Here is a 26,203-nt window from a genome sequence, read left to right on the forward strand (position 1 = left end):
GAAGGGCCATCGTTTTTCAAGAATTGATCCGTGATTGCGGCCCACGGCAGGTTAATTTCACGTAATTTAACCGCCCAATCGTGTGATTCGCCTTGCTAACGTCTCGACTCTTTGTTCACAGGGGGACTTACAATAATGAAGTCTACCTCATTGTTCGCGTTTCTTTACGCCTTTCCATTAATAACCACAATGGAAACATTTAGCCAGTTTTGGAATCACTGGGCATGTTGAAATGTTTCTTATTATTTTTAAGTTTAACCTTTACAAAAAATACAAGTAAATATTAAATAAATTACAGTCTGAAAACTGGGAAATGGCCTTGCCGATGAAAGTTGTCAGTCGGCAAAATCATAAGAGATGCTTGCTACCCTCCTTTTCAGCACTCCTGTTAGTTAATCAACTTCAGGCTGGATAACAGTAGAAACAACGTGATTTTTTTTAATAATAGAACGAATAGCCTCACTGCCCGGAATCAGTTTCGCCCTCAGTGGTGCCAAAACAAGGGATGGAGGGGAAAACAGAATCAGCGAATAATATCGTAACAAGTCGACGATATATGATAAATTTTAACCTGCTTTCGTCGTCAGCAGTTTGATCCTTCCTGATCCGTTATTGCAATGTCTGTTTATTTATTACCTTAATTTAACTAACATTTCAAAACAAAATATTATTTCATTATAGTTACAAATACTTTTATTCCGCGGGGGGAGGGGGAACTCTACTTTGAAATCACATAAAATTAATGGTCCATTGTAACAAGCTTCCCTTGTGAAAAAGAAGATACTTATCATTTCTTAGCACTCCTGGTAGTTGTAGGGAAAAAGTCACCCTTCTTTACCTGGATTGTTCGCCCTAGTCTTTTGAATGCTACAGGTTATAAAGGTAACAATTAATGTGTGATCTGACAATTGAACAGTTGTGCCGGACTAAAAAATGTATACTTAATGCTTGTATATGTGACGATGAAGGTTATTATGAAAAATGCATTGTGTTTTGTAAAACCTGTCGAGGCCCATAATACCACAAAATAAACTGATAACAAATTTGTTTGTTAACTTCTACAGGTCGAAGATAACAAGTTTGATTAATTTTCATGGTGAGATAACTGACGTGTCAAGTGCTTGGTATTTGTTAGGTAAAAATGTATAGAAAATTTGGCTTCTTCAAGCGCAATTGGGTGGCGATTTTACTACATGTCTTTTTTTGGAACTCCTGTTCTTTTAAGTTATAATAGTTTGTTAATGTTGGCCTTTTTTTGTTACATACATTAAACAATTTAGAATTACTAATACTAACTGGCTGAAAAAAAGAAGCCTCAAAAAATATATTTCTCGAAAAAGTTGTGGATTTTTCCGCCAAATTGTCTCCAAATTTCACCACTTATCCGAGAAAAATGGACCCAGGCATTCCCACCGCTTAGAAAAATTACTTGATTAAAATTATTTGAACACTTGCCGCAATGTTTGCTAAGTTTCTCTGGTGGATTCTTTAAGTCACTTAAATCTCATTTTTCCAACAAAACCGGGGGTAAAACACTCGTGGTAACACTGCTTGCAACACTGTTCCCGCTCTGGTCTCTGCCAGTGTTGCCACTATGATGAAAGTTAAAATATCATGTAATATCTGATGATTACTAAAACAGTAGTTACGTTTTTTATTCGCTTAGAAAGAATAAAGTCATATATTGGATTAGAAATACTTAATCAGCCAATAATTAACAGAAGTAAGGAAACAAGGAAAAACAAAATTTTCAAGATTGCCGGCAAAACCTAATCAACTCTCTCACCACTCAAAATGCAAAAGTGTAATAATGATCAAATATGAAATACACTGGTCATTATTGAGGAAAAATCCCCACCCATGGCAACACTGCTTGCAACACTGTTCTCCCACTCTGTCGTCTGCAACAATGTTACCACTCTCTTCGAGTAGCTTTGCATTATTCAATTTCCTGAGATGGCCAAATATTTGATTTTTGTTGTTGCTTTATTTTGTCGTTTTTGCAGCTTCACGAGTCAGTTGGTAAACTGAAAAAAAATCTCCACTGCTCTGAACACTTTTCTCACACTCTGTCGTCTGCAACAGTGTTACAACTTTTCTCAAGTAGCTCGGCTTTATTAAACTTCCTGAATTGACCGAACATTTAATTTTTGTTACTTTTGCTTTATTTGGTCGTTTCTCTTGCTTCACAAGTTAGTCGGAAAAACAGGGGAAAATCCCCACCCGTGGCAACACTCTTCTCCTACTCTATCGTCTTCAACAGTGTTGTCATTTTTTCAAGTGTTTCTGCATTATTATATTCCCTGTTAGGACCGGGTATTTGATTTTTGTAACCTTTCCTTTACGTTGTCGTTCTGTTGCTTCACTAGTCAGAAGGAAAAACAGGGAAAATCCCAACCCATGGCAACCATGCTTGCAACACTGTACCCCTCCCTGGTGTCTGCCGCAGTGTTGCCATTAATTAAAAATCGAGCCTAAATTATTTAATTGTCTTGTTTTCCCCCTATGAAACTAATGCCGAATTTTAGAGTAAAAAGTTTATTGATCAACCAATAATTAAGTTAAGTAGGAAAACAAGTAAAAACGAAATTTTCAAGAGTGCCTCAACAAAATAATATAAGCGTTTATTTTATCTTGTCCTTTTTTTCCTGCATAGCTTGTTCTGTTTTAAATGTTAGTTCTGATGTGATGATGTTTACCACATTGACAAAGCGGAAGAATCCTGTGGTACCCGGCTCATTTAACTTGTATTTTCCAAGGTTTCAAACTTTCGCCTGCTGAAGAACTCGCCCAATATTTCGTGGCTGCCTATTGTGTTCGCCCTTGGTCCATTCTCACTTTGCATATTTAAGGCCTTATGCAAATTTTAATTAGTGCTTCCACTTCTGGGATACATCAATTTGAAAAAAAAAAAAAAAGGCCAAGGTATAAAATGTACACTTGGAAGAGGTAGCAATTTTTCCGTTCCTCTCCCGTTTTCGAAGGGGCAGAGTAAGAAATGAGTTCAAAACAAACTACTCGGAAGCAACACTCCGCTTGAGGTGAAGGTATTTATGAAGATTGGAACGACTAGGTGGAACCTGGAAGACCGGTTAGCCCTCAAGACGGCCATCCTACTATACTACAAGTCTATCAAAACATCACATCTACATTAACTCTATTCTGACTCGTAAGCGGGCCTTTTTTCGCGTTCCGTTTTATATAAAATTTTATTAATCTTTATTAACGGTTAATAAGCCCTTGGGGTCTCTTATTAAAGGCGATTTCCCGTAGTTATGATAGTTTAAAAAAAGGCCGATTATCTTTCGAATAGATCGATCAGCTTTATTACGTTTCGACCATTTTGTTTGTTTAATTTTTTTATGTTGTATAAATTATTTTGCACTGTGAGACACATTTTCTGTCCAGTTTGTATTGTTATCGAATTAATTATTAAAACATAAAATACGAAGATTTCTGTTTTTTCCCTTTTAATCGGGAATAATTATCTTTAAATTTCAGAGTGAACATCTCTCTACATCGGAAATTATAATCTTCAGCTGGTTATCCGACTCTTTCGTAGAGGATAATCGCCTGGAAAGGTTTCAAGCATATTGAATTTTCAAGGTTATAGTGGAATGTGTGATCTGCAATAATTCTAAACCGTAAATTGTAACCTCAGCTGGTTTTCTTTTATCACGGAGTAGGATAACCAGCTGGAGGTTACAAATTTGATGTAGAATGGTTTTTCTGTCAGCTCGGCTCAGCTACATCCAAGGAGTAGGATAACCAGCTGGAGGTTACAAATTTGATGTAGAATGGTTTTTCTGTCAGCTCGGCTCAGCTACATCCAAGGAGTAGGATAACCAACTGGAGGTTATAATTCCGACAAGAATTTATATGTACTTATTTGTGGTGTATTGACATTTTTTTTAAATCGAAAAAAGAAACCGAGTCTATAAAAATGTACATTAAACCAATTCATTTATAGTAATTATTATTGTTAATAATTGTTGATTTCTCTTTAGAAAATGGTAAACTTATTAGGCCGGGTTGGGAACCCTTTGTTGGTCATATTTCCTTTTTCACGTCATTAGTGAGAAGACACAAAGGCGTAACGCAAATTAATAGTTTCACAGGTGTGCCAATTATAAAATGAAAATTATTATAATTGTAATTATAGTAATTTTAAAGGGCATGTATGCAAAACAGCTGTCAATTTTGTTGTTGCAATTTGTTTTTAATATCTGTCCTTTTATTTTCAGATTGCGTTCAGGATTGGACTTGAACTTTGAACTGGGAGACGTTGCAAGTGAGTAGAAGTAATCCACATTTTGAAACAAGAGAAAAATGAAAACATGAAGCCCAGAAATAGCAAAGCCCGTGGAGGAAACGAAAGAAAGACAGAGCGATTTTAACAAGACTGAGGATAGGCCACACTTGTCTCACCCATAGCTATTTTCTGGAGGGCCGTCGACTAATTACTGTCTTCTGTTGACTAGGTTCAGTCGTTTTTGGTATGAATGAGAGGAGTGGACATCGGCGTACTATTAAGTACACCAGGGGCCCCGTATTTATCTTTTATTTGTACATAGTATAGCATGTGTGTAGACGAATGAGTGTATTTATTAGCGAGATTGATGATGGGTGCAAGGGTACTTTAAATAGCTGCAGGAATTGGTGCGAATGAAAGCAGGCGGTTCGTACCTCGATGGCCTGTTTGTAGGATTAGTCTTATCGTATGAATGAGAGGAGTGGTAATCGGCGGAATTCTTAATTGTAGGTAGTATGGCATGTGAGTAGACGAATGAGAGTCGTTATTAGCGTGTTATAAGTAGTTATTGGTTAATTAATGAGTGAATGAATATCGATTGTATTATGTGCTAGTATGTGAAGGGTGCAGATGTGTGCCAGGTCATTGCAACCATAAGTGCCATATGCAGAAGAGGAAAATGCAGAAATATTAAAAATGCCGGCTATGATCTAGCTGTTTGCCGGCAAAAGGATTTGGTTTTTTGTGTGATTATACAGCGGATTGATTCGCCCTTTAGTCTGTATGCAGTGGTAAAAAAACACTTCTGACTAAACGAGCTTAAAGACGATAGTAATAAATCTACAGAAAAATTGTAACATATTATTTTTTCCTCCCTACTCTTCAGTGTTGTGTTTAAAAACTGTTGGGAGAAAATGAAAGTTGTAACGCATCATCGAAGGTAAAGGTGAAGAACTATGTTTGAGAATGAAGTTTCCAAGATGGAGGTTTATGGATTGGCGCCAAACGATGAAGTGTTGCCAACATGCGGGAATAAACATTTCAGAAGCAACACTGCGCCCTACCCTCACTGGATTTACCGCTAACCGTTAAGAAATTCAGCTCAAATTAAAAGAAATTGGTGTTCTGATTATTTTCCTAGAATATTAAAACACAAGGAATAATATGTCTCCACAAAAAAATAGCAATTATGAAAGAAATTTCCACTTGAAAATTGAAATTTCCAAGCTGGGGATTTGAGATTGGCGCCAAACGAATCTGAGCTAAGAAGGAAAGGGTTAAAATTCGCAAGAAGAACATTAAGTTCAACCAATATCTTCCCTTAGTGGTGAAGTTCCATCGAAATTAAAGATTCCAAGATGAATTCTAGATTGGCGCCACACGATTCAGTGTTACCAACACACGAGCAGGAACACTCGCCCGCCCTAAACTCACTGGATTTCCCGCTAAACTTTAACAAAATTTCTAAAGTAGTTAATCTGAGCTAGCATTAGGATAGAAAGGGTTAATTGCCATTAGAAGAAACTTAAGTAAATCTTTGGGTAAAATTAACACGAAACTTAACTTAAAAACACTATTGTGGTCTGAAGTAAATCAATAAACAATCCATCTTAATTTGCCAATATTGTTTCAGCTTGAGGATGAGATGGTTTCAAAAAAACTCTGACGCTCCACGCTTGCTGAGTTTATCTCCTCTGAGACAGGATGTGGAAGGGGGTTATTCCGAAGTGCAAAGATCCCCGTTGCCATCGCCTAGACATAGATCCCGATTAGGTCTGTATAAGTTTTCGTTTTACAATTTTACAAGAAGTATTATAGTTTTTTAATATACTAACGTATGTGATTTTCAGATTTATCTCCCATCCAATGGCAGCGGGGTTGCAACCCTTTGAACCTTGGAGCCCAGTACATAAATGTAGACGGTCAGGGTGAAGGCGAACAGCAGTCGGCCAACAGTGATCGAGAGCTTGCCCTGAGGGCATTTTCAAGAGAGAAAAGAAATCCATTGCTCGAAAAAGTTAAAAACACAAAACTCTCGTGCTTCGCATCGACAAAGCCGACTACAAGCAGCAGCACTGAAGTTTACGACGAGCTGACCCCGTCATTCAACACGGATAACGATTTTTTAATACAGCAGAATAGAAATTACAAACAAATTTACAAAACAAAAGCAGCCTCTTTTGAAAATCTTTTAGACGACCCTCAATACAACTCCAGCAATAAAAGGGACAACATAAAGTTCGACCATCATGTCACAAACTACAGCCAAGATCACCCATTTGTCGGAGAATCGAAAGTCGACACTGGAAAAATGAACCAATCCAATACATCTAAACTGAGCAATTGCGAAGAGCATGCCAGTTCTTCTTCCTCGTTTGGAACCAAATTCCGCACTATGTCTCAAAAATATTTAAAAAGTTCTACCAACAGGTTTCTGGCGAAGCTGTACAAGCACAATGTACACAACATAGAACCCACGACTCAACAAAAAGGTCCCCCGGTCAAATCGCCCAATAAAGCCAAACTGAGAAGTTTCTCTTACGGTGCTCTTCCTGGGATGGAAGAATTTCAAAAACAGCAAAATTCCAACTGTAACGAGGAAGAAATGCAAAAATATTACAATGGAAATCAAAGGCTAGAAGGCGGAAATTATTTCACAAGAGATTCCGAAGACAACGACAGCGGTATTTTAGTCAACACATCCGCGACTTCATCAGTAGTGGGATGCATAGTTCCGAAAGCGTTCCACGACGATAAAGTCGAAGTCTGCCACATGCGAAGCGTTTCTCAAGACAGCCCTCCTGACATTGATTACCAAAACGTTAGATATTATTACAATGGGGCGAGAACGCCGACTAAATTGAACCAAGCGAAATGTGATGAACCCCAAGGGAAGGATTTCCCTCCTCCTATTCCTCCACACCAGCCTAGCTTTCCACGAAATGACAAAAGAGAATCTAGGGTGAAAACGTTCATTCTGATCAGGTTACAACGATCCGAACCGAATGAAAACCTCGGCATATGCATAGCGGAAATCGGGAGTCTGGCTTCTCAAGGATATGTAATTGCCCACATCGTGCCAGGAAGTTTAGCTGACAGGTTATTAAACATTTATTTATCTTATTATTAATAAAACATTTATGCTGTCTTTTATAATGTTCATAAAGTTTCATAGACTGTTTTTAACAGTTGGACTGGATACCAATTTTTTTGCGTGACATTTTCGTGTCATCGATTTTGCGTTATTCACGAGTTGGTTAGGTTAGGTAGGGTTAGAGTTAAGATAGGGTTAGGGTTAGTATTAGGGCTATGTTAGGGGCAGGTTTGATTTGGCTTAGGATTGTGTTATGTTAGTACAGTAATTTCTGTCATACAGGACCGCTTAACGTCCAACTACATGAACGAGAAGTAGAACCACTTCACAATCCTTTTACTATGCCTAGATTCCAACCTAGGACTATTAACGTGTCTAGCCTAGGTCGGACGCCCCTGATATGATTCTGTAAGTGTTAATGTTAGGGACGGGTTAGGTTAGATATGATAAGATTTAAGTTGAGGTTAAGTTATATTAGATGTAGGGTGAGAAACGGGTGAGGTTAAATAAGGTCAGGTTAAGTAGGGTTATATTAGGGAGAAGTTGTGTAAAGCTTAGGGTTACGGTTAAGGTCAAGAAGAGATTATGGAAGTTATGTTAGATTTAGTGTTAGAAACGGTTTACGTTTAAGTAAGGGTAGAGGTTAGGCACTCATTAATTTGGAAGAGTTATGATTAGGGACGGATTACGTTGGATTGCAGTTACAGTAAGGTTAAGTAGGGGTAGTGTTGGGATTAAGTTATGATAGGGTTAGGGTTAAGTGTAATTGGTTGATTATGTTAGATTTAGTGTTAGAAACAGGTTAGGTTGAGTAGAGATAGGGATCTGATTAGGTTAAGCAGGGATACGGACGGGTTAGGGCTAACGAAGATTTGATTACATATTTGTGATTCAATGTTTTTCATCCTCTATCTTTGCATTATTTGTTTAATACATTGATCTGAAAAAAAATCTTCAAAACAGTCAATTTAGAAATTAGAACTAAATTTCTACTTTGTTTACGGTAGTTTGAAGAATTCCTGGTCTACCCTAAATTTGACGATCAAAATCGTTGTGTAAACTTTTTAATTCTATAAGCTTTTTTTTCTTACAGGGACGGGACATTGCAGATTGATGATGAAATCATAAATATCAATGGGAGGCGGCTGAGGGGAATGGCTATAGAAAACGCAAGAGAAGCTATCTTCAAGGGGCCCATTCAAGTCGATATATTAATCGCAAGAACAATAGAATGGAAAATAAGTAAAATGCAGGAGAGCAGTGTCGACTACGAAAACGTCATGATTTATCCTCCATCCCCGTTAAAGTCGAAACCGGGGTACGGATCGAAACAATTGGAAAATTCCTTGTTGAACGGAGGCAACTTCGACAAGCAGGGCTCGGACAGTTCCCTCTCACCTACCGGGTTCCAAAAGCACAACACCCTCAGCCATAAAATGTATCGTAAAAATTTCGAAGTCTTTTCAGGAAAATCTATGAAATGCAACACGTTCAACGAAAAGAGCCACGGCAATTTCGTCAAGCAATTGAACAAAACCGAAGACAACGTCGATTCCTCGTTTTGCACACTCCCGAGGAGGCCGAGGTCGAGTATTTACTCATTGTACACGTTCGTCTTCGAAAAAGGGCCGGGGAAGAAAAGCCTCGGATTCACGATAGTCGGAGGGAAAGACTCACCGCGGGGTGCCATGGGGATATTCATCAAAAGCATACTTGAAAGTGGTCAAGCAGCAGATGACGGCCGTTTGAGAGAAGGTATCCACCATAGATTGCATCTCATTCTCCTGGAAACTATTCCATAGTCATTCTTATTTTATAATTATTATTAACTTTAAATCAAATTTTCTACCAGGGGATGAACTCCTTGCTGTCAACGGTCAAGTGTGCCATGATATGACCCACGCAGACGCTGTTGCACTTTTTAAGAATATCAAAAGCGGTCCTATTGCCATCCACGTATCGAGACGAGTTCGTCCAGTCAAATCGTATGTATTTTTCACTTTATGACTTAAAAATAAAGATTAAAAAAGATAAGCAATTCACAATCACGATCTACAAAGGTGAAAATTGATTTGTTTTATACAGCATAAACCAGTTTTGATGAAAACCAGACAAAAATCTTGATTCAAAACATTGCCTTCGAAAATGTTGAGGTAATTTCAATGAAGTTGATTAACACTGTTCCTGACTGAAACTGAATTAAAAATTGAATGAACACCCTTCCTGTCAGAATGAGTCTTTCAGCAGAACACTTTTATAACTAAATTTTCCTCTTTAATGCGCACTTTAATTTATTACTACTGGATATGTTTCACATTTTCCACCGACTTTAAAAAGTGTTTTTACTAACAGCAATTCTAAAAACTAATAAGGAAAACAATTCGTTTTTTGTTTTTCTTTTTATCTTCTGCAAATCACTTCATTTTCAGATAAATTTCGAATTGATTAACTAATTTTAAGCTTTTATGGTAAAAATATCATGGAAAGTCGTATCTTTTATCTGCTTCGCGGAAAAACATTCATATATGGATGTTATGAGCCCTAACCCTGCATAACCTAACCTTACCAGTCCCTAACTCCGACCAAACCTATCTAACCTAAAACCTTAGGCGTCCTTAACTCCAAATGAACTGCCTAACGTTATCTACCCGTCCCTACCTGCCTAACCTAACCTTACCCGGCCTTAAGACCAACCAGACTTACCTACCTAAACTTTCCCCTTCCTAACTCCAGCAGAACCCACCTAGCCTAACCTTACCCACACTAACTCCAATCAAACCTACCTAACCTAACCTTACCCGGCCTTAAGACCAACCAGACTTACCTACCTAAACTTTCCCCTTCCTAACTCTAGCCAAACCCACCTAGCCTAACCTTACCTACACTAACTCCAATCAAACCTACCTAGCCTAACCTTACCCACACTAACTCCAATCAAACCTACCTAACCGACCTTAGCCACAACCTAACAAAGCCTTAACCCCCCCCCCCCAACCTTAACCAAACCGGTAATCGTCGATTTCGCAAAAATAGTAAGACAGAAAATTGTGTATACGTTACAATTTTTAATTAAAAATTACACCTTCATTCTGATTAATTAACAAAACTTTCATAAAATTCCCAGATATTGTTTAATAAATTCGGTATTAATTTATTGTGTGAATTTTTGGTTTTTAAATTTCAGTTTGAGATATGTTTGTTGGTATCTTTTTAATATAAACAAAGAATAAAGTTGAAGGAATTACATTATGTGATTTACACACATTATGTGACATGTTTGCACCATTAACCTGAATATCTTGCACTTTTCACACTTGGTTTATGTTAAATTTGAATTATTTCTTCTAATAATAAAAAATAATCAATTGCACCTACTTCATGGTAAAATACTGCTTTATATACGTTGTATTAACGTGACTAATAGTTAATTCTTAACATTTGATTGTGTTAATGTTTTTTTCCTAATAATCTAACATAAAAACTTGAATGCAATATTTAATCAAATCGTTCACAATTACTGTAAATAGATTTAATTTTTTTTTTTTTTTTTTTTTTGAAAAGCATAGTTTTTCTGTATTTCAATAAAATATTTTGAATTGTATCAGTATTGTATTGAACTCATTTTGAATAGTATCAGTTTAACCTGTGGTTAATTATTTTATCACAATTAAGGTTAATCACATTTTTATAGTTTTTTTTAAATTATATAATTGTGAAATTGTGTCGACTAATGTTTTTGTTATTTCAGAACAAGCAAGGCAAAATCCTGCATGGACCTAGTGCAATCTCCAACATCAGAAGAGAGATAAGATTCATCAAGACTGTGATAATTTGTAAAATAGTTAATTTTTTTAAACAGAAATAAACATTTTCATGTATATTAACTTACTTAAATGTACATACTAATGTGTACCTAGAAAAAAATACTGGTACTTTTTTTTAAACAAACTATTTTATATTTTAAACTAATTAAGAATTGTAATTGAAACAAATTATAAGCTGCTGTAATTTTTGCTTAAAAAATATAGGTTTGATATGTATTTTGTTGTTAATAGTCCCATTAGATTGAATTCAAATGATTCCAGTTTAGCTGCCGGTCGTTGTTTTTGTTATAGTTCTAACAATGAGCCTAGATGAAGCAGAAAATCGCTTTTTCAAAATTATCATCAAAAATAAAATTAGTCTGTCTGAATTTTCAATAATATTATTAAATATTCCCTTGGCAATTAATTTTAGAACAAAGACGATATTTAAAAAAAAAATGAATAAGTGTCACTATTCAACTTTTAAGTAGCGATAAACTTTAACAGTTTTAAATTCAATATAAATGTTTATTATGATCTTAATTGTGAATGATAGTTAAAAAAAAACTATAAATAGAAGTGGCCATCTATATATTAAGGCATAATGCCAAAGATATCAGTCATTCTGTAATTTTTATTAAGCTGTATAAATTTTAGGATTAAATGCTAAGTAGAGAATCTTTTGATAACTTCTTATGTGCATTTTTGTGTCAAATAATGTTTCAATTTGTAAATGTGTTCATTCGCATTTTCATTTTGTGATTCAAATATTATAAATTATTGTGATATATTTTTTTTATTAAATATGGAATAAATAGCTTTTTTTAATATACTGTTGTCTTTCAGCAAATCTAACTCAATTTCAACTGTACAGACCATAGAATTATTTCTGCTTAAGCGCCTCCAGGCATGCGGTATTCGCTGAATGCCGCCAAATATTTGCCAAGTCTCTAGATGCTCGTCTTGGCATTCGCGAAATAGCATGCCTACATATACACACATGCGTATAAAATCATAACCTCATAGTTGTTGTGGAAACAGGGAATACATATTTTCCAAATGCCATGGGAGTCCTCAACTTACTACAAATCGTGATGAGCAACAAGGAAACTGTCATTGCTGCGGTTACTATTCTGTGCAGTGGCTACAAACTAATAGAAAAAATATATTTAATTATATTTTTTATATTTTTAATTATTGTTTTATTTATAAAACAATTTATGATTTGTAGAAGCTTTCCAAATTATTGGTTGTTTCGTAAACATTGAGGAACTCCAAAACTGTTGCATTGGGTCAATCCATTCCTAATAAGAAAAACAATTGTTATTCTGTAAATGAAAACATCTATACTAGTTAGCAATCGTTCATTAATGAAAAATAAATAGTATTAAGTAGACGTATATGCTTACTGTTGATTTTGATAACAGATGACAGTAGTTAAAGGTACGTACAGTTATAGTTGATTCCCAAATGTGTGGATGGTTTGATTGCGGTTACTTCACGAATATTCGTGCCCTTTGAAGCAGATAAGAAAACGGACAAAAAGCCGAGCACCGGATGTTGTTATTCGGCGAATAGCCGAGTGTTCATCCACATCAGTCGGGATTCGGCGAATACCAAATGTCTGGAGCCGCCTTTAGGGCAAGAAGGAAGTCAATAAATTGGCCGTGGAAAGTTCAATTGGGGATACATATCAGCCCTGAAACCTTCTGCAGATTACTAGAACGGTTAACCGTAGTTATAAATTGTTTAAAGGAAATATATACATGGATGCGAAAAAGTTCATTTAAGCACAATTGAAGTAAACTAAGGATGCGTCACTAAGTACTAGAATTATGGTAGGACTGCTGACTGAACAAGCAGAAAGAATAGAGAAATTGCCAGGAAAAAAAATAGCAAAACATCCTCTGTTGGTGCAAAGGCTGCAGGATGAGATTTCTACTCTTGAAAGAGGAAAAGCCTAGACTTGAATTATACAAGTCCTTAACAAAACTTTGAAATATGGTAAAAGTAACAAAGAGCTCACCTAACCTAACCTAACCTAGTTTCTAACATAAGCACTCATATTTTCAGCAAACCCAACTCCTAATAACCTAACCTAACCTAACCTAGCTTCTAACATAAGCAGACTGTCATATTTTCAGCAAACCCAACTCCTAATAACCTAACCTAACCTAGCTTCTAACATAAGCAGACTGACATATTTTCAGCAAACCCAACTCCCAATAACCTAACCTAGCTTCTAATATAGGCAGCTCCTAATAACCTAACCTCTAACATAAGCAGACTGTCATATTTTCAGCAAACCCAACTCCTAATAACCTAACCTAACCTAACCTAGCTTCTAACATAAGCACTGTCATATTTTCAGCAAACCTAACTCCTAATAACCTAACCTACCCTAATTTCTCACATATGCAGACTCTTGTATAAGTGCCGGATCCATCTTATTCCCTCTTTTAATTATTTTCATTTTCATAAAAATAAAGTTGTCTTATTCCAGAATATAACCTTTTGAAACATATCTAAACACCAAAAAGTTGTAAGGAAGATAAAAAAACTCAATTGTAAAACTCAATAGACATGATTAACATTATAAAAATTATATTCTTCAATTAAAATAAAATATGATGGAAACGACAATTCGTGAATAGATATAAAACAAAACAAAATTTTATATTTGTGTAATGAATCAAAAAATAATACTTATCAGCTTATACCATTTTAACATGGTTAAGTTTAACTAAATTAAAAAATTAATTAACTAAAAATTGAAACATTACCAAATATAATAATCAAAAACTTATTATAAAGTAACATTTCACAGCCATATATTTTACACTTTTTTGTTTCATTAAAAAAAAAATGTATGCTTTTAAGTTTTGGTATTTGTCGACTAGTTATCTTTTTGATGTCGAATTATGACTTGAAAAAATTTTTCTTGGTAGTTTTCCTTGTAAACTAGGTTCAAGCGTTTTGACAGGGTACGCAGTACATAGCGCTCTTCGTTGGAGAGACCCGCACCTGGAAGAATCATCTGGTGTGTTTTCGACTGGGCGAAGTCTTCCAAATAGGAAGAGTACTGTTTTTCCAGGTCTTCTAGATGGGCAAGATCAAAAGTCGGATCGTGAAGTAATGCCTAAAACAATACGGCGTTAAAATAAGTCGATGATGTTCTACTCAAAAGTCTGTTGGATTAAAACAAACCTCAGGAATATCTGGTTTTTCAATAGGAGTTACACCTAAAGCTTTAGAATATAAAGCTTTTTCTTTCTCATAATACTGCTTTCGTTTCGTTTCAAGCTATAATAAAAAAACATTTTGTTTAGATAATTCATTGTTTATCAATATGACTTTCATATCGAGGATGTCATCTATTAAATGAAATAATTTAGTTTCTTAAAATTAGTTGCCGGATGTTTCGATCAATATTTGACTTCTTTACCTTTATCAAAGCTTCTTGTATGTCTGGGTTCAGAGGCAATAACTTATTAGCTTTCTTGTAACATTCGCTCGCTTTCTCGTAGTTCAACTTGTTTTCATGGGCTTTGCCCAGGCTTTAAAAAAATATATAAATAAATAATAGATAAAGACAGAAAAGAACATAAAAATTCTGAATTTTTACAGCGACTATGTATATAAAGGGAGTGTATTATGTGACATAAAACAGAAAGAAAATAGAAAAATAAACTTACTGGCTAAATTAGGTAACGAAATAAGACAAGATAGAAACTTCAAGATTGAAATAAAAAGGTACTACAGAAGCAAGTGAGCAACATGTGGTTATTATAAACTTATAACAGAAACATTTTATCTTTTGGTTATTTGCAACCTCTGCTTATGTTGTCATTTACTTAACATACCATTCAACAAATTATTTTATTCAGCCAGTATAAATGCCGTTAATTTCATAGCACCAGAAAAGAAACAGAACAGATTATAACTTGAGTTTTTTTCTTCTGTCGTGGATTTTTAGATGACTTCCAAATCTCTTTCCTTTTCACCTCATGTATTTACCGGGTAGTAATTGCAGGCTAATTTAGGGAAAAAAACCTTAGTTTTTTACATCAAGCTTAAGACAAAGAAGAAAATAAATTTTATACTGGTGCTTTGGGCCTCCTTGAATAACAAAAAGTACAAAATTTGGCAAAATTGGTATCAAAATGAAACGTACTAAGTTAATTTAAAAACAACAAAAATTAGCCATCCTAGGTGTTAAATTGTAGAGGCAGGAGGTAGTCAAAAAGACGACTTGGTAGTGGGTTTAGTTGGAAATGATTGAGGTACAGCGAATGGAGTTAAGTAAGGAATTCAGGCAGGCTCTACAGATCAAATGGACGGGAATAAGTGATGCAAGAGTGTATAGAAGACTTAAATGTTAACAGATTATAAAATATAAGAAGGGGAATGGGAAAAAAATTTTGGTAGAGGTAGGAGCCAAGAAGTATAGCCTCCGATGGGGCTACAGCCATTTCAAATCATGAATATTAGAAACACAAGATCACTTTGGGGAGCTAACTATGAACCGGAGAGAGCTGTTTATGATTCTCTTGAGTCACAAGGGAGGAGACCAGAAGTTTGCGGGTGCTGATTAGGAAGTCGGCTTGCATTGGGGAAACAGCGGAGATTTGGGATATATGGGGTTTCCAAGATAGGGTTCGATCATGGGTGATCCCAAGTTTTTTGACAGATGTATAAAAGGAGATTGGCTGGTTTCAAATCGCAGAGTGGAGGAATAAGAGGGGTAGGACCCAAAACATGATATCCTGGGGCTTATTGATACTGAGAGTACATTTTCAACTGCACAGGATCCGATAGCATTTCTTAGATTCATATGATTGAGATTTGAATGTCATGAGGTGAAAAGGAAAGAGATTTGGAAGTCATCCGTGTAGAGGTGAATAAGTGCAATATTTAAAGATATTAGGAACTCGAGCCTTGAGGCCAGTAATGATGGGCAGTGGAGAGCAAGGGGACTTGTCAAGGATGAGGACTACTTGCGAATGGGCGAGAAAGAATGAAGCCATTAAATACCACTGCAGAAGAAGAAAAGGGAATTGAGTTTAGAAAGAAGAGAATGTTTATAGTGTCAAAGACTTTAGAAAAATCAAGAAGGACAAGAAAAGTAATTTTCCTTGATTCATAGACATCAGAAGTTATTGTTAAAATAGCCGATTTGTAGATGAAAGTGTGGATTGAAGACGTACAAATAAGTTTAAAGATTCTAATTAATTGGAGATTTGAGAATTAACTAATTTTTTTCAAGAGGTTTACCGAGATTATAAATAATGGAAATGGGGCAGAAATCATTCCATGATTTGGAAAAAGGGAATTTTTTTAAGGAAAAGTTATAAATGTAAAGCAGTACAAAAAGATGGTTGAAAGACAGGACTTGATCAATTTTACTGGTAACTGGACCAATTGCGTTGGCCTTATGCTCATGATCATATCTATTAATGAGTTTGGCAAGATGTCAGCAGAATAATGGGAGGATCGTATGGGACTGCTATGGAGGGATAATTGGTTATGAAGGCCAGTGGAATGTGAAGACTGAACAAATTAAATTCATCTGGGGATGGTGGGAAAATTGGAGGTGCTTGGGATGACTTCCAGCGGTAGAGCTTCCATAGAAGATTCCACTTGGATTTGGGGTTAGGGTCAGCTTACAAGGAATATCATCCACTTCATCTGGACTCTGAAATGATTAATAGTAATTCCTATTCCTAGAAATGTAACCCATTGTGACCTGATGCAGGTCATCCATCCAGCAAGTTGGACCAGTTTGGTCTTCATGCAGGTCACCAGCACTGACCATGGTAATGCTGACATCACGCACATCAAATCATTAATAATTTTTTTTTTTTTACTATTGAAAATAATTCTCAGACCATTTTAGCAACATGATTAAGTATGAATATACTTTTTTTAACAGGCCTATTTTTGAACATTTGTCTTTTTTATTGGACTAAGAAAAAGGACAAAAATGAATATTAAAAATTCATTCAACTATGGGAAAAGGTTTCTTAAGTCAAATTTACTTACTTGAAAAATAATTTGGCTGATTTGCGACACTCTTCACCCACGAAGACCATAGCCTCCTTTGCCACTTCTAACACTTTATTCGGCTGGTTGATTTTATTAGAATTATAACAGATGATCATGTTAAGGTAAGTCCTAAAAAGCAGCTCATTGTACTGTTTTTCTTCTTCGCCGGTCAAAGGTCGGCATTCTTTCTTCAACACCTGCAAGCTTTTCTTATAACTGTAAGTAATAAGATTCAATATTAAATAGAACAGTTAAATCCAAATGGTAAATTAAATTTTAAAAAATAATACTTTTCCAAAGCTGCAGGTATTAGATTATGTACAAAATGGTCTTTTGCTAAATTTATAAAAGCAACTGCTTTTCCTGACAAATCGGCAAATGTTTTTTCAACTTCAGAATCATCTTTATTTAACGCTGCACCACAATCGACAAAGTCAATGAGATCGATAACGTTAAGAATGGTAGCATCTGCAATTATGAATAGGATAATTATCAAATCCATTTTTTTTTTTTTTTTTTAAGTAATAAAAGTTAGTTCAACTTAGTAGTTGTGAAAAAAGTAAAATTGTACAATTTAAACTTTTGAAATGTTTATAACGTTTGAAATTTATATTGTAATTGGCTTCACAGACTTGCCAGATCCTTTTCAGCGGATGGGAGTAAAGTATAAAGAAAATTTAGCATTTAATTGTATAAATTCTTATGAATTTCGGTATGAAACTTACTCGGAGGGATACGAGGTGGAACGCCATATTTACCAAAGGCCAACTGCGGTTCCACCAAAAATTGTGACCTTTCACCTTTAGACATTGTTGCAATAGCGATTTCCATGCCTTTATATAAAACTCCTGCCCCAAGTTGAAAACGGACGGGTTTTTCACTTCTCAAGAAACTCGAATCGAACGGTACCTCTTCGAGTTCTAGGTAAGAATTGTAGTGTATATAAACAGCAGCATAAGATGGCACCTTATCAGTCCCATGACGAATTATCTAAAAAAAAGTGTATTTTATGATGCCAGTGTTTTTGGAAAAAAAAAATATTTAAGTATAGAGCTGCTGTAACCCAGTACTTTAGTGATGAGCATGGTGTCAACACCTTAACCATTGCGGCCACCCACACCCCCTATAAAGTAAATAATACAAAAACTAAAATACCTTTTTCCTCAGTGAACCGTCATCAAGGACATTGAACATCGACTCGACCATACTCGCAAATGGCGATTTGCCAGAACATTCTTCCACATTGCCGAGACAATCCATATTGATGACTTTGGAGAAATCTTCAAAGCTGTACACTTTATCGATGCGATGCTCTTCCTCGTCCCCTTTTGGTAGTTCTTCCTCGTTACAGTCTATTATAAAATCACTCTCATTTTCATTTAGCAGCCGGCTGGGAACAACATTCATTACAATGTGTGGTGATTAGTGACTGTTAATCGATAATTATTCAGAAATCGTGAGATGCGGTCTGGTGTGATGTAGGTTTCAGAAAGACATTTTCTTTATCCAATGTTTCGATCTTTATTGAGATCGTCTTCAGGGCTCAAAGTGTGTGTCTTCTGTGTGAATCGCACAATTATGCAGAAAACAAACACTTTGAGCCCTGAAGATGATCTCAATAAAGATCGAAACATTGGCACGATCAAGAAAATGTTTTTCTGAAACCTACATCACACCAGACCGCAACTCACGATTTCTGAATAATTAATTCATTACAATGAAAATAACAATGCTTATATTGTTTTCTGACAAGTATTTTATTCAAAAATCAGTAATTTTTAAGTTTTTTTTTTTTTTTTTTTTTTTTTGGCGTTATGAACTATGCATATTAGCCATGTGACAATTCATATATGTGTGTTCAAATTTGGGGGGGCTATTGTGAAAAAAAGGGCCAGAGGCGACGGTGGGAATCGAACCCACGACCGCGGCGTGAGAGTCTCTCATGCTAACCACTCGGCTACCGCGGTCCCCTAATTTTTAAGTTTAAACCACTATACCATTTTTTTTTTTTTTTTTTTTAATTAAAAATAAAACATATTGCATACCCACAATAAAAGTGACACAACTCAACAAAAGATTTTACAGGAAAGATAAATGGAAGTTTACTTTTTTTCACTTACGTATTAAGTACTCACAATTATGATTGTTGGCAATAAAAACTATCATGATCCTTCAATATTGTCTTTTGTTTCTCCAAGACTTAAGCGAAAATAAAAAACTTTAAAAATCCAGCTGAATTTTTGTGTTTTGACACTTTTCTTCGATATATTGGCTGTCAGTAATTTAAGTTAGTTTGTTTGCTCTAACAATAATTGTAGTAACATTTACTAACCGAATGCGAACTATTGGCGTCGCACAGAACAAAGTGTGGCCTTTCCTCGAGTTTGAAAGAGGTTTTACAACACAGCAATGACAACAGCAAGAAAGTAATCGAATATCTGAAGCAAATAAATGCATATGGTCGCCTTTAATGCTTCTCCACACGTGGTTTCATTTTCCCTTCCTGAAGAGAGTGTATTTATTGGCGAGAATGTGTGAGTGTATGGGTGGGTAGTGGTCGGAATATCGAGTACACCACAGACCCACCAAATTAGGATAGATATCTCTTTGTGTGTTTTGGGTAGAATGAATGTATTTATTGGCGCGAAAGTGAGTGTGTACGGGTGGGTTGTGCAGGAATATCGAGCACACCACAAACCCACCAAACTAGGATAGATATCTCTTTGTGTGTTTTGGGTAGAATGAATGTATTTATTAGCGTGAAAGTGAGTGTACGGGTGGGTTGTGCAGGAATATCGAGTACAACACAAACCCACCAAACTAGGATAGATATCTCTTTGTGTGTTTTGGGTAGAATGAATGTATTTATTGGCGCGAAAGTGAGTGTGTACAGGTGGGTTGTGCAGGAATATCGAGCACACCACAGACCCACCGATTTAGGTTAGTATTAGGCTATAATATCTTTTAGAGTGAATGGGCGGAGGCACTTTTGTAATATTAAATGTGCCAGTGGCTCTGCATTTTTTTTTTTTTTTTAATTTGTAAATACAGAATGATCGGGTACAGTTTGAGTGAATGTATTTATTAGAGAGATAGTAGTGTATGCATGGGTGGGTCTATGGTGGAATATCAAGTACCCCATAAACCCACCAACCTAGGTTAATATTTTAGATTAATTGAAATTTTAATTGTACATAATGTATGGATGTATTTATCATATGAATATCGAATACTCTGAAACCCGCACATGAGGCTAGGCTAGGATTGAATGTTAGTAAATGAGATAGTTGCAGAGCCTTTTCACCGTGTGGGAGGGCTAAAAATGTAGAAATAACAGAACACAACCAGAAAGATCGCCAGACTTCCTACAGAAAAGCTAATTTCCAAAAAAAAAATGAAATAAATAAATAAAATATATAAATAAATAAAAATAAATAAATTTTTAAAACGTGAGGTGGAAGAAATGTGAGGTGCCGGCTATAGCCCAGGCAGAGCCGGCCAGGGAGGGGGGAAAAAGTGGTCAATGAATGTTTGAAAGGGTATTATTTTTTTTATATAAAACAGACAACATACAAACAAACCAGCATAAATATCCATGAAGTAAATTTCACTAAGATTATTTTTGACCCAAATGTGCTTTCCTCCTGGAGTCAGGGTTATTTAAAATACAAAATGAATTATTTAAATTAAAGATAAAAAGAATAATTAATTGGGATAATTAATATGGTCAATTTGACTACAAAGCAAATATGGATTAATTCAAATAAGTTTTTGTTGATTGTTAAAAATATTGTAATAAAAACATTAAACAAATCGTTGAAACTATAAAATAATATAAAAGTTAAAAGACAACACTGTTAAAAAATTATGAAAAAAAACAATGTAATAATTAAGAATGTTATTAAAATAAAAGAAATGATACTAAAATAATTCATGAACATTAGCTCAAGGTATGGTCTTGAAGAAAAAACCATATTCAGTTATTATTGCCAAGCCTTCGACATATTTTAAGGTCATTATCAGGGCCTATATTAATTTCACATTGCGAAAAACATTGTACAATTGATTTAACAATTGTTTTTCATAATGTGAAAATGTGACTCCGGTACAGCATACAATCAGTAAACAAGAAAAAAATGGCGTAACTCAAAATGCGCGACTTTTCCTGATAAACTCACACCGATGCTTTAAAGCTAGACACAGAGCTAAGACATGGCACTTTTCGTTAATGGTGACAGTACATTCCCAAATTCAAAAGTGACACATAGTGCTGCCTAGCAGCTGAGAGTCCATCTTCAGTTGTGTCATTTTTCCTATAGCATCACACAACCGAATACTTTAAAAAACTAAATAATCCGTTTTTATAATTTTTCAACCTGTCACTTTTGTTTTGCAGGTGTGTGATTGTAAATTAACAATTACTTTCCTATTTTAAATTTATATTTTATTCCACAAAATAGTACTTAATACAAAATTACTATTAAAATATGTGTTTAAACAAAATACAAATATTTTTAAGCCATGAAACTACAATAATCTAATAGTTACCTGATGACGTCATCCTTGAACGAGATACCTTCTGTGTTACTCATCTTTCAACCTAAAAAAAGAAAAATTAAATAAATAAAAAATTTCGAAAAACATATTTCCAGTGTGTATGACTATAAAGTAAAAAACTCAATAGAAGAAATTTTTTGAAAAATGTTAACTTCAAAACTAGATTGCTTATCTCCTGTTGTAGCAGAAATAAACATCAATGAATTATTAAACTAACAACTTTTATAACTAAAGTTAAAAAAGCGGAAAATTTAAGAATAATATTCCTAAAATAAAATACTTAGATGACACCCTGATATATAAGAAGACTATAATCTAATGTCGGATTTACTGAATAAAGAACATAATAAAATAAAATTTACCATAGAAATAGAAAGCAATAAAAGTATACCATTACTGGATTTTTTAATTACAAGAGTAGACAGAGTTTCTACATAAATCTACATAAAAGGCCTAAGGCAAACGAAAGAATACTTAATTATTTTTCACTACACCCACACAACCAAAAATGTAACGTACACAGAAATTATGTAAGAAGATGTTTAAAAGTTAGCAACTATTCATTTCACAAAAACAAATTACAAAATATAAAAAGACATTACAAAAAAATTATTATCCAACAAAATTAATTAATATAATCATTAACACAGAAAATGTTGGTTACTACATTTTATAATGTAGTAACCAATGACAATAGTACGACGACCAAACCAACAAAAACAATATAAATCCAATAAGGTTTATAGGCCTTTATAGTTAATGGCCTGACAGAAAGATTATTAAATATTAAATTCACTAATTTCGTGGTCCGCTTGACCAATTAATATATTACAATTAATTAAGGTTTTTAGTTGAGACAAAAAAATCAATGGCACGAGCGGGATTCGAACCCACGATCTTCGGCTAGATATGCCGCTGCTCTACCACTTGACCTTGATCCACTCGGACATCAACTTCCTATCTCAACCCCACCTTATGAGTTTTCCCTCCTTTTTGCCATTTTTCAAATGTCGTGTAATCTGGATTCAATTCTCGGCGACAAATAAAATGGCCATGGAGAGTTTAGTAAAGTATACTTCATTTTTGCTTATTTATTAGGTTTCGTGGTCCGCTTGATCAAATAAATTCTTTTTCAATTAACGAGGGAACATTCAAAAGGTGGGGTTGAGATGGGAAGTTAGTGTCCGAGTGGATCGAGGTCACGATAGCTCAAGTGGTAGAGCAGCGGCGTATCTAGCCGAAGATCGTGGGTTCGAATCCTGCTCGTGCCATTGACTTTTTGTCTCAACTAAAAACCTTAATTAACTGAAATTATTAAATATAATTTAAAAAAAAAAGGAGAATGGAATAAGCAATTTATTTTTACAACTAAATACATAATCAGTTGAATAGGTTATTACCACCCATAAAAGACATAATAAAAAAGTTAATAACCGCAAAGTAGTTTATATGATAAAATGTTCATGCAACAAAAAATATTTTGGGAAAACAATACAACTGCTGAAAAAAAAAGAATAAAACAACACAACAATAGTGCTATACAAGGACAAAATGTCACTGGACTATCACAGCATGTATTAAACCCAAACGTATCATAGATTACAGTAATGTAAAGCTTTTGGACAGAGATCGGAATGAAGTAAATTTAATGTATTGGAGAGCATACACATATATATGAGTGAAAATAACATCAATTTACAGAAAGACTCCAAAAAGGTAAATGAACAATATAAGAATTTAATAAGTATGTATAAAGATAGAAATAATATTATTTATTATATTCTTAATAGTATTTATTGTACATCATTATTTTATTTATGTTCTTTGTACTGTTAGAAATAGAAATAGAATTATGAGACCTCCTAGGAGGCCTCTGGCCTCTCCCTGATAGATTAGGGGGAGTCACCCACTTTGGTGCCTGAGCGACTCCGAGGTTGGGCTCTAGTCGGGCGCCATCGACTTATTTGGTCATTTCGGCGCCCTTACATCCCCTAAAACTAGTCATTCTCACACTCACCCATACAACAAATACATACATACTCCTATATACAAACCCAATCTCACATGCATATCCTATGTCTAGAATCCGAGTCGGAGGGTACTTGATATTCCACCCCGACCGGGCTTAGTGGAGCCTTGAAATAATATGCTGCACCGCCGCCCAGCATACTCCTATTCTAACATAAACTAAATCTAAATTTTAACCTATGAAATAAATACACCACTATATACAACCCATTATCCCAATATCTCTTAAAAACCTAAAAAGTTTTCCTTAAACTTGCTGCCATGCTCGAGCAATCTCGGGGCCAAGCTGCGACACCGTGAGTCTGTCAACTTGGCATGCTGGGCACCTAGGTCGACTTGCGCGAACCAACAGGTACCCATGAGTCGCACATGTGTGACCGATCCGCAGGTGGGTCAGGACAACGCTTTCCCTTCAAGATATCCCCTCCGGGCTCCACCGGTTGACCGTCGGCTTGACGGACACTAGCGCATCAGTCGAGTCAGCCCAACAACGCTTCCACTTGTCTAATATCATATTTTTCACTATTCTCTTAGCGTCATCAGGCTGAATCGGGGTGGTCTCAACATCATCTCTGTAAGGAACGGGAGTACCCACTTTCGCGGCCAGGTCCGCTCTCTAGTTCCCCTCCAGACAGACGTGTCCTGGAATCAGGCTAAAACCACCCTTTTCTCGGCGCGCACATGTCCGCATATTTCAATTGGTTTATGCCGACCAGTGGATCCCGTGTATAGGGGTCTCTCAGGGCTCTCACCGCGCTGAGGGAGTCAGTGCATATGAGAACAGTTTCGTCCCCCATAACCGACACCCCCAGCATTGCGGGCCAAATCGCATACAGCTCGGCGGTGTACACACTCCACTCTCTAGGGAGTGGGTGGGAGGAGTTCTCCTCCCGTGTGTACACCCCGGTCTTAGAGCTGTCTTCTTTGTACTGTTATTTATTTAAATGTTTATTATGTATGTAATTTTGTGTTGCGCGAGGATGATCCTAAACTTCACAGAGGTTCTTAGAAGGCATAATCGAAGAACATGTAGTGCCATTTGCCCCCCACATCGGTGAGAGATTCTTGCTAATGCAGGATAATGCCAGGCTCAATAGATCACATATTGGCTTGGTGTCGCCAGCTCAAAGTCCAGATTTGAACCAAATCGAACACATTTGAGGCCAATTTAAGCAACGCGTACGATTGTGAAACCCAGGTCCTAACACTACAGAACAATTGGAAACGGCTGTTCTTGATGAATGGGAAAGAAATTTTATCTGAAATCTTTTCCAAGGAATGCAAAAGCGTTTAACGGACATGATTCATGCCAGAGGTGGAAATTAAAGGGGACAATTTTTTGCTGTTTTTTTATGATCAATAATTTTTTTTAGAATTATGTAATAATCATTTTCTTTTTCAATGCCTTACTTTTACAACCAAACTTATTTTTGGTACACAAAATATAAATAAAAGTAAATGAATTACAATTTATGGGTGTGTGCATTAATTTTTTCCAATGGTGAATTAATTTTTATACTTAGTTATTATGGACAATAAATAAATCCAATTGTCTGGTATTTTTTGTCATTGAATGTATAAGCAATTTTTTGACTGTTGTTATGCTGAACAGGCATTGGGTCTGTCTACACTCATGGTGTACTTCACAAATGCATTTCAGCATTGCGCCAACATACTCGTGATGAAGACAGACCCAATGCCGGTTCAGCGTGAGTTCACAGACTCGCACACCACCCAGCATCGACTGTAAATTGTTAGTTGTTAAACGTGTAATGGTCATTTTTGAACATTTTCGTCTGCCAATCAACGTTTCCATACAGATGACAGTCGCGTTTCAGTTTTGTCAATGCAAAAATATATTGAAGAGACATCAACGAAGACAACAGGCCTGAGACAGGGACAGGCATCAGAAAAGACCAAGGAGATTCATCGATCTGCATACCTCGAGAAGAAATCACACAACTTGGTATTTGTCGGTTTGCAAGTCGATGAACTCTGATCAGTCTGACAAGTTCAATTTGTTCAAACATAAAAGTTCCAGTACAAAACTATAAAATTGGGTTTTTTCTTCTATGGACGGTCACATAAAACATGCTTGTCAACAATCTCTCAATCATAACATTTTCTATATGATAAACATAATATGAAACATTTTCATATCTAATCAATTATATAAGTAAAACATGTAATTTTATACGTACTTAAAGTTGTCTGCTCGGATATGAAAAAGGAGAGTTTTATAGAAAAAGGACTGTAACGAGGGAACTTAGGGACAGAGAGAATTTACGCGGCGGCGGCACTCTTTTAGAGAAAGGTTCTGGTCAAACACGATTGATTACGTCATGATAGTCTGTTTTTTAATCTTTCACGTGGTCCGCTTCGTCCCGCTGCGTCCTCCTACGACCGATTAAGTAGTAAGCAGAG

At 35.6% G+C, this 26,203-nt stretch overlaps 2 protein-coding genes across 4 annotated transcripts in view; one reads left to right on the forward strand and one right to left on the reverse strand.

Moving 5' to 3' along the window:
- The window catches only part of LOC106664108, a 126,639-nt gene extending 114,721 nt beyond the window's left edge, over nt 1-11,918 (forward strand). For 2 of the 3 annotated variants that reach the window (XM_014389529.2, XM_014389528.2), the window contains 6 exons: nt 4,245-4,291; nt 5,886-6,025; nt 6,103-7,351; nt 8,440-9,101; nt 9,199-9,331; nt 11,095-11,915. In XM_014389529.2, coding sequence (XP_014245015.1) covers nt 5,893-6,025; nt 6,103-7,351; nt 8,440-9,101; nt 9,199-9,331; nt 11,095-11,155 — 2,238 coding nt within the window. In that variant the 5' untranslated portion in view covers nt 4,245-4,291; nt 5,886-5,892 and the 3' untranslated portion in view covers nt 11,156-11,915. Of the gene's footprint in view, nt 1-4,244; nt 4,292-5,885; nt 6,026-6,102; nt 7,352-8,439; nt 9,102-9,198; nt 9,332-9,431; nt 9,500-11,094 lie in introns of all 3 variants that reach the window. The other variant, XR_001340136.2, reaches the window with a different exon arrangement.
- A 1,873-nt stretch (nt 11,919-13,791) lies between these two features.
- Nucleotides 13,792-26,088, reverse strand: LOC106664152 (inactive peptidyl-prolyl cis-trans isomerase FKBP6-like). Its single transcript, XM_014389602.2, has 9 exons — nt 25,981-26,088; nt 21,743-21,794; nt 18,350-18,584; nt 17,920-18,184; nt 17,485-17,662; nt 17,192-17,410; nt 14,595-14,706; nt 14,357-14,452; nt 13,792-14,288 (listed from the first exon to the last, which is right to left on the reverse strand). Exons 2-9 carry the CDS (start codon nt 21,784-21,786, stop codon nt 14,046-14,048), a joined length of 1,392 nt encoding a protein of 463 aa, XP_014245088.1. The 5' UTR covers nt 21,787-21,794; nt 25,981-26,088; the 3' UTR covers nt 13,792-14,045.
- Nucleotides 26,089-26,203: the final 115 nt, after the last annotated feature.

Source organism: Cimex lectularius, unplaced genomic scaffold (assembly GCF_000648675.2).
Source record: "Cimex lectularius strain Harlan isolate CLEC.00 unplaced genomic scaffold, Clec_2.1 scaffold82, whole genome shotgun sequence".
In the NCBI taxonomy this organism is placed as follows: Eukaryota; Metazoa; Arthropoda; class Insecta; order Hemiptera; family Cimicidae; genus Cimex; species Cimex lectularius.

What these genes read in the sequence shown, in the direction of transcription:
- LOC106664152 (XM_014389602.2), bottom strand. Translation starts at nt 21,786, where the DNA reads ATGAGTAACACAGAAGGTATCTCGTTCAAGGATGACGTCATCAG. An exon ending in TTCAAGGATGACGTCATCAG is followed by an intron (nt 18,585 to 21,742) that starts GTAACTATTAGA and finishes TGTTGTTCCCAG; the next exon opens with CCGGCTGCTAAATGAAAATG. An exon ending in TCAGCCAAATTATTTTTCAA is followed by an intron (nt 14,707 to 17,191) that starts GTAAGTAAATTT and finishes ATTTTTTTAAAG; the next exon opens with CCTGGGCAAAGCCCATGAAA.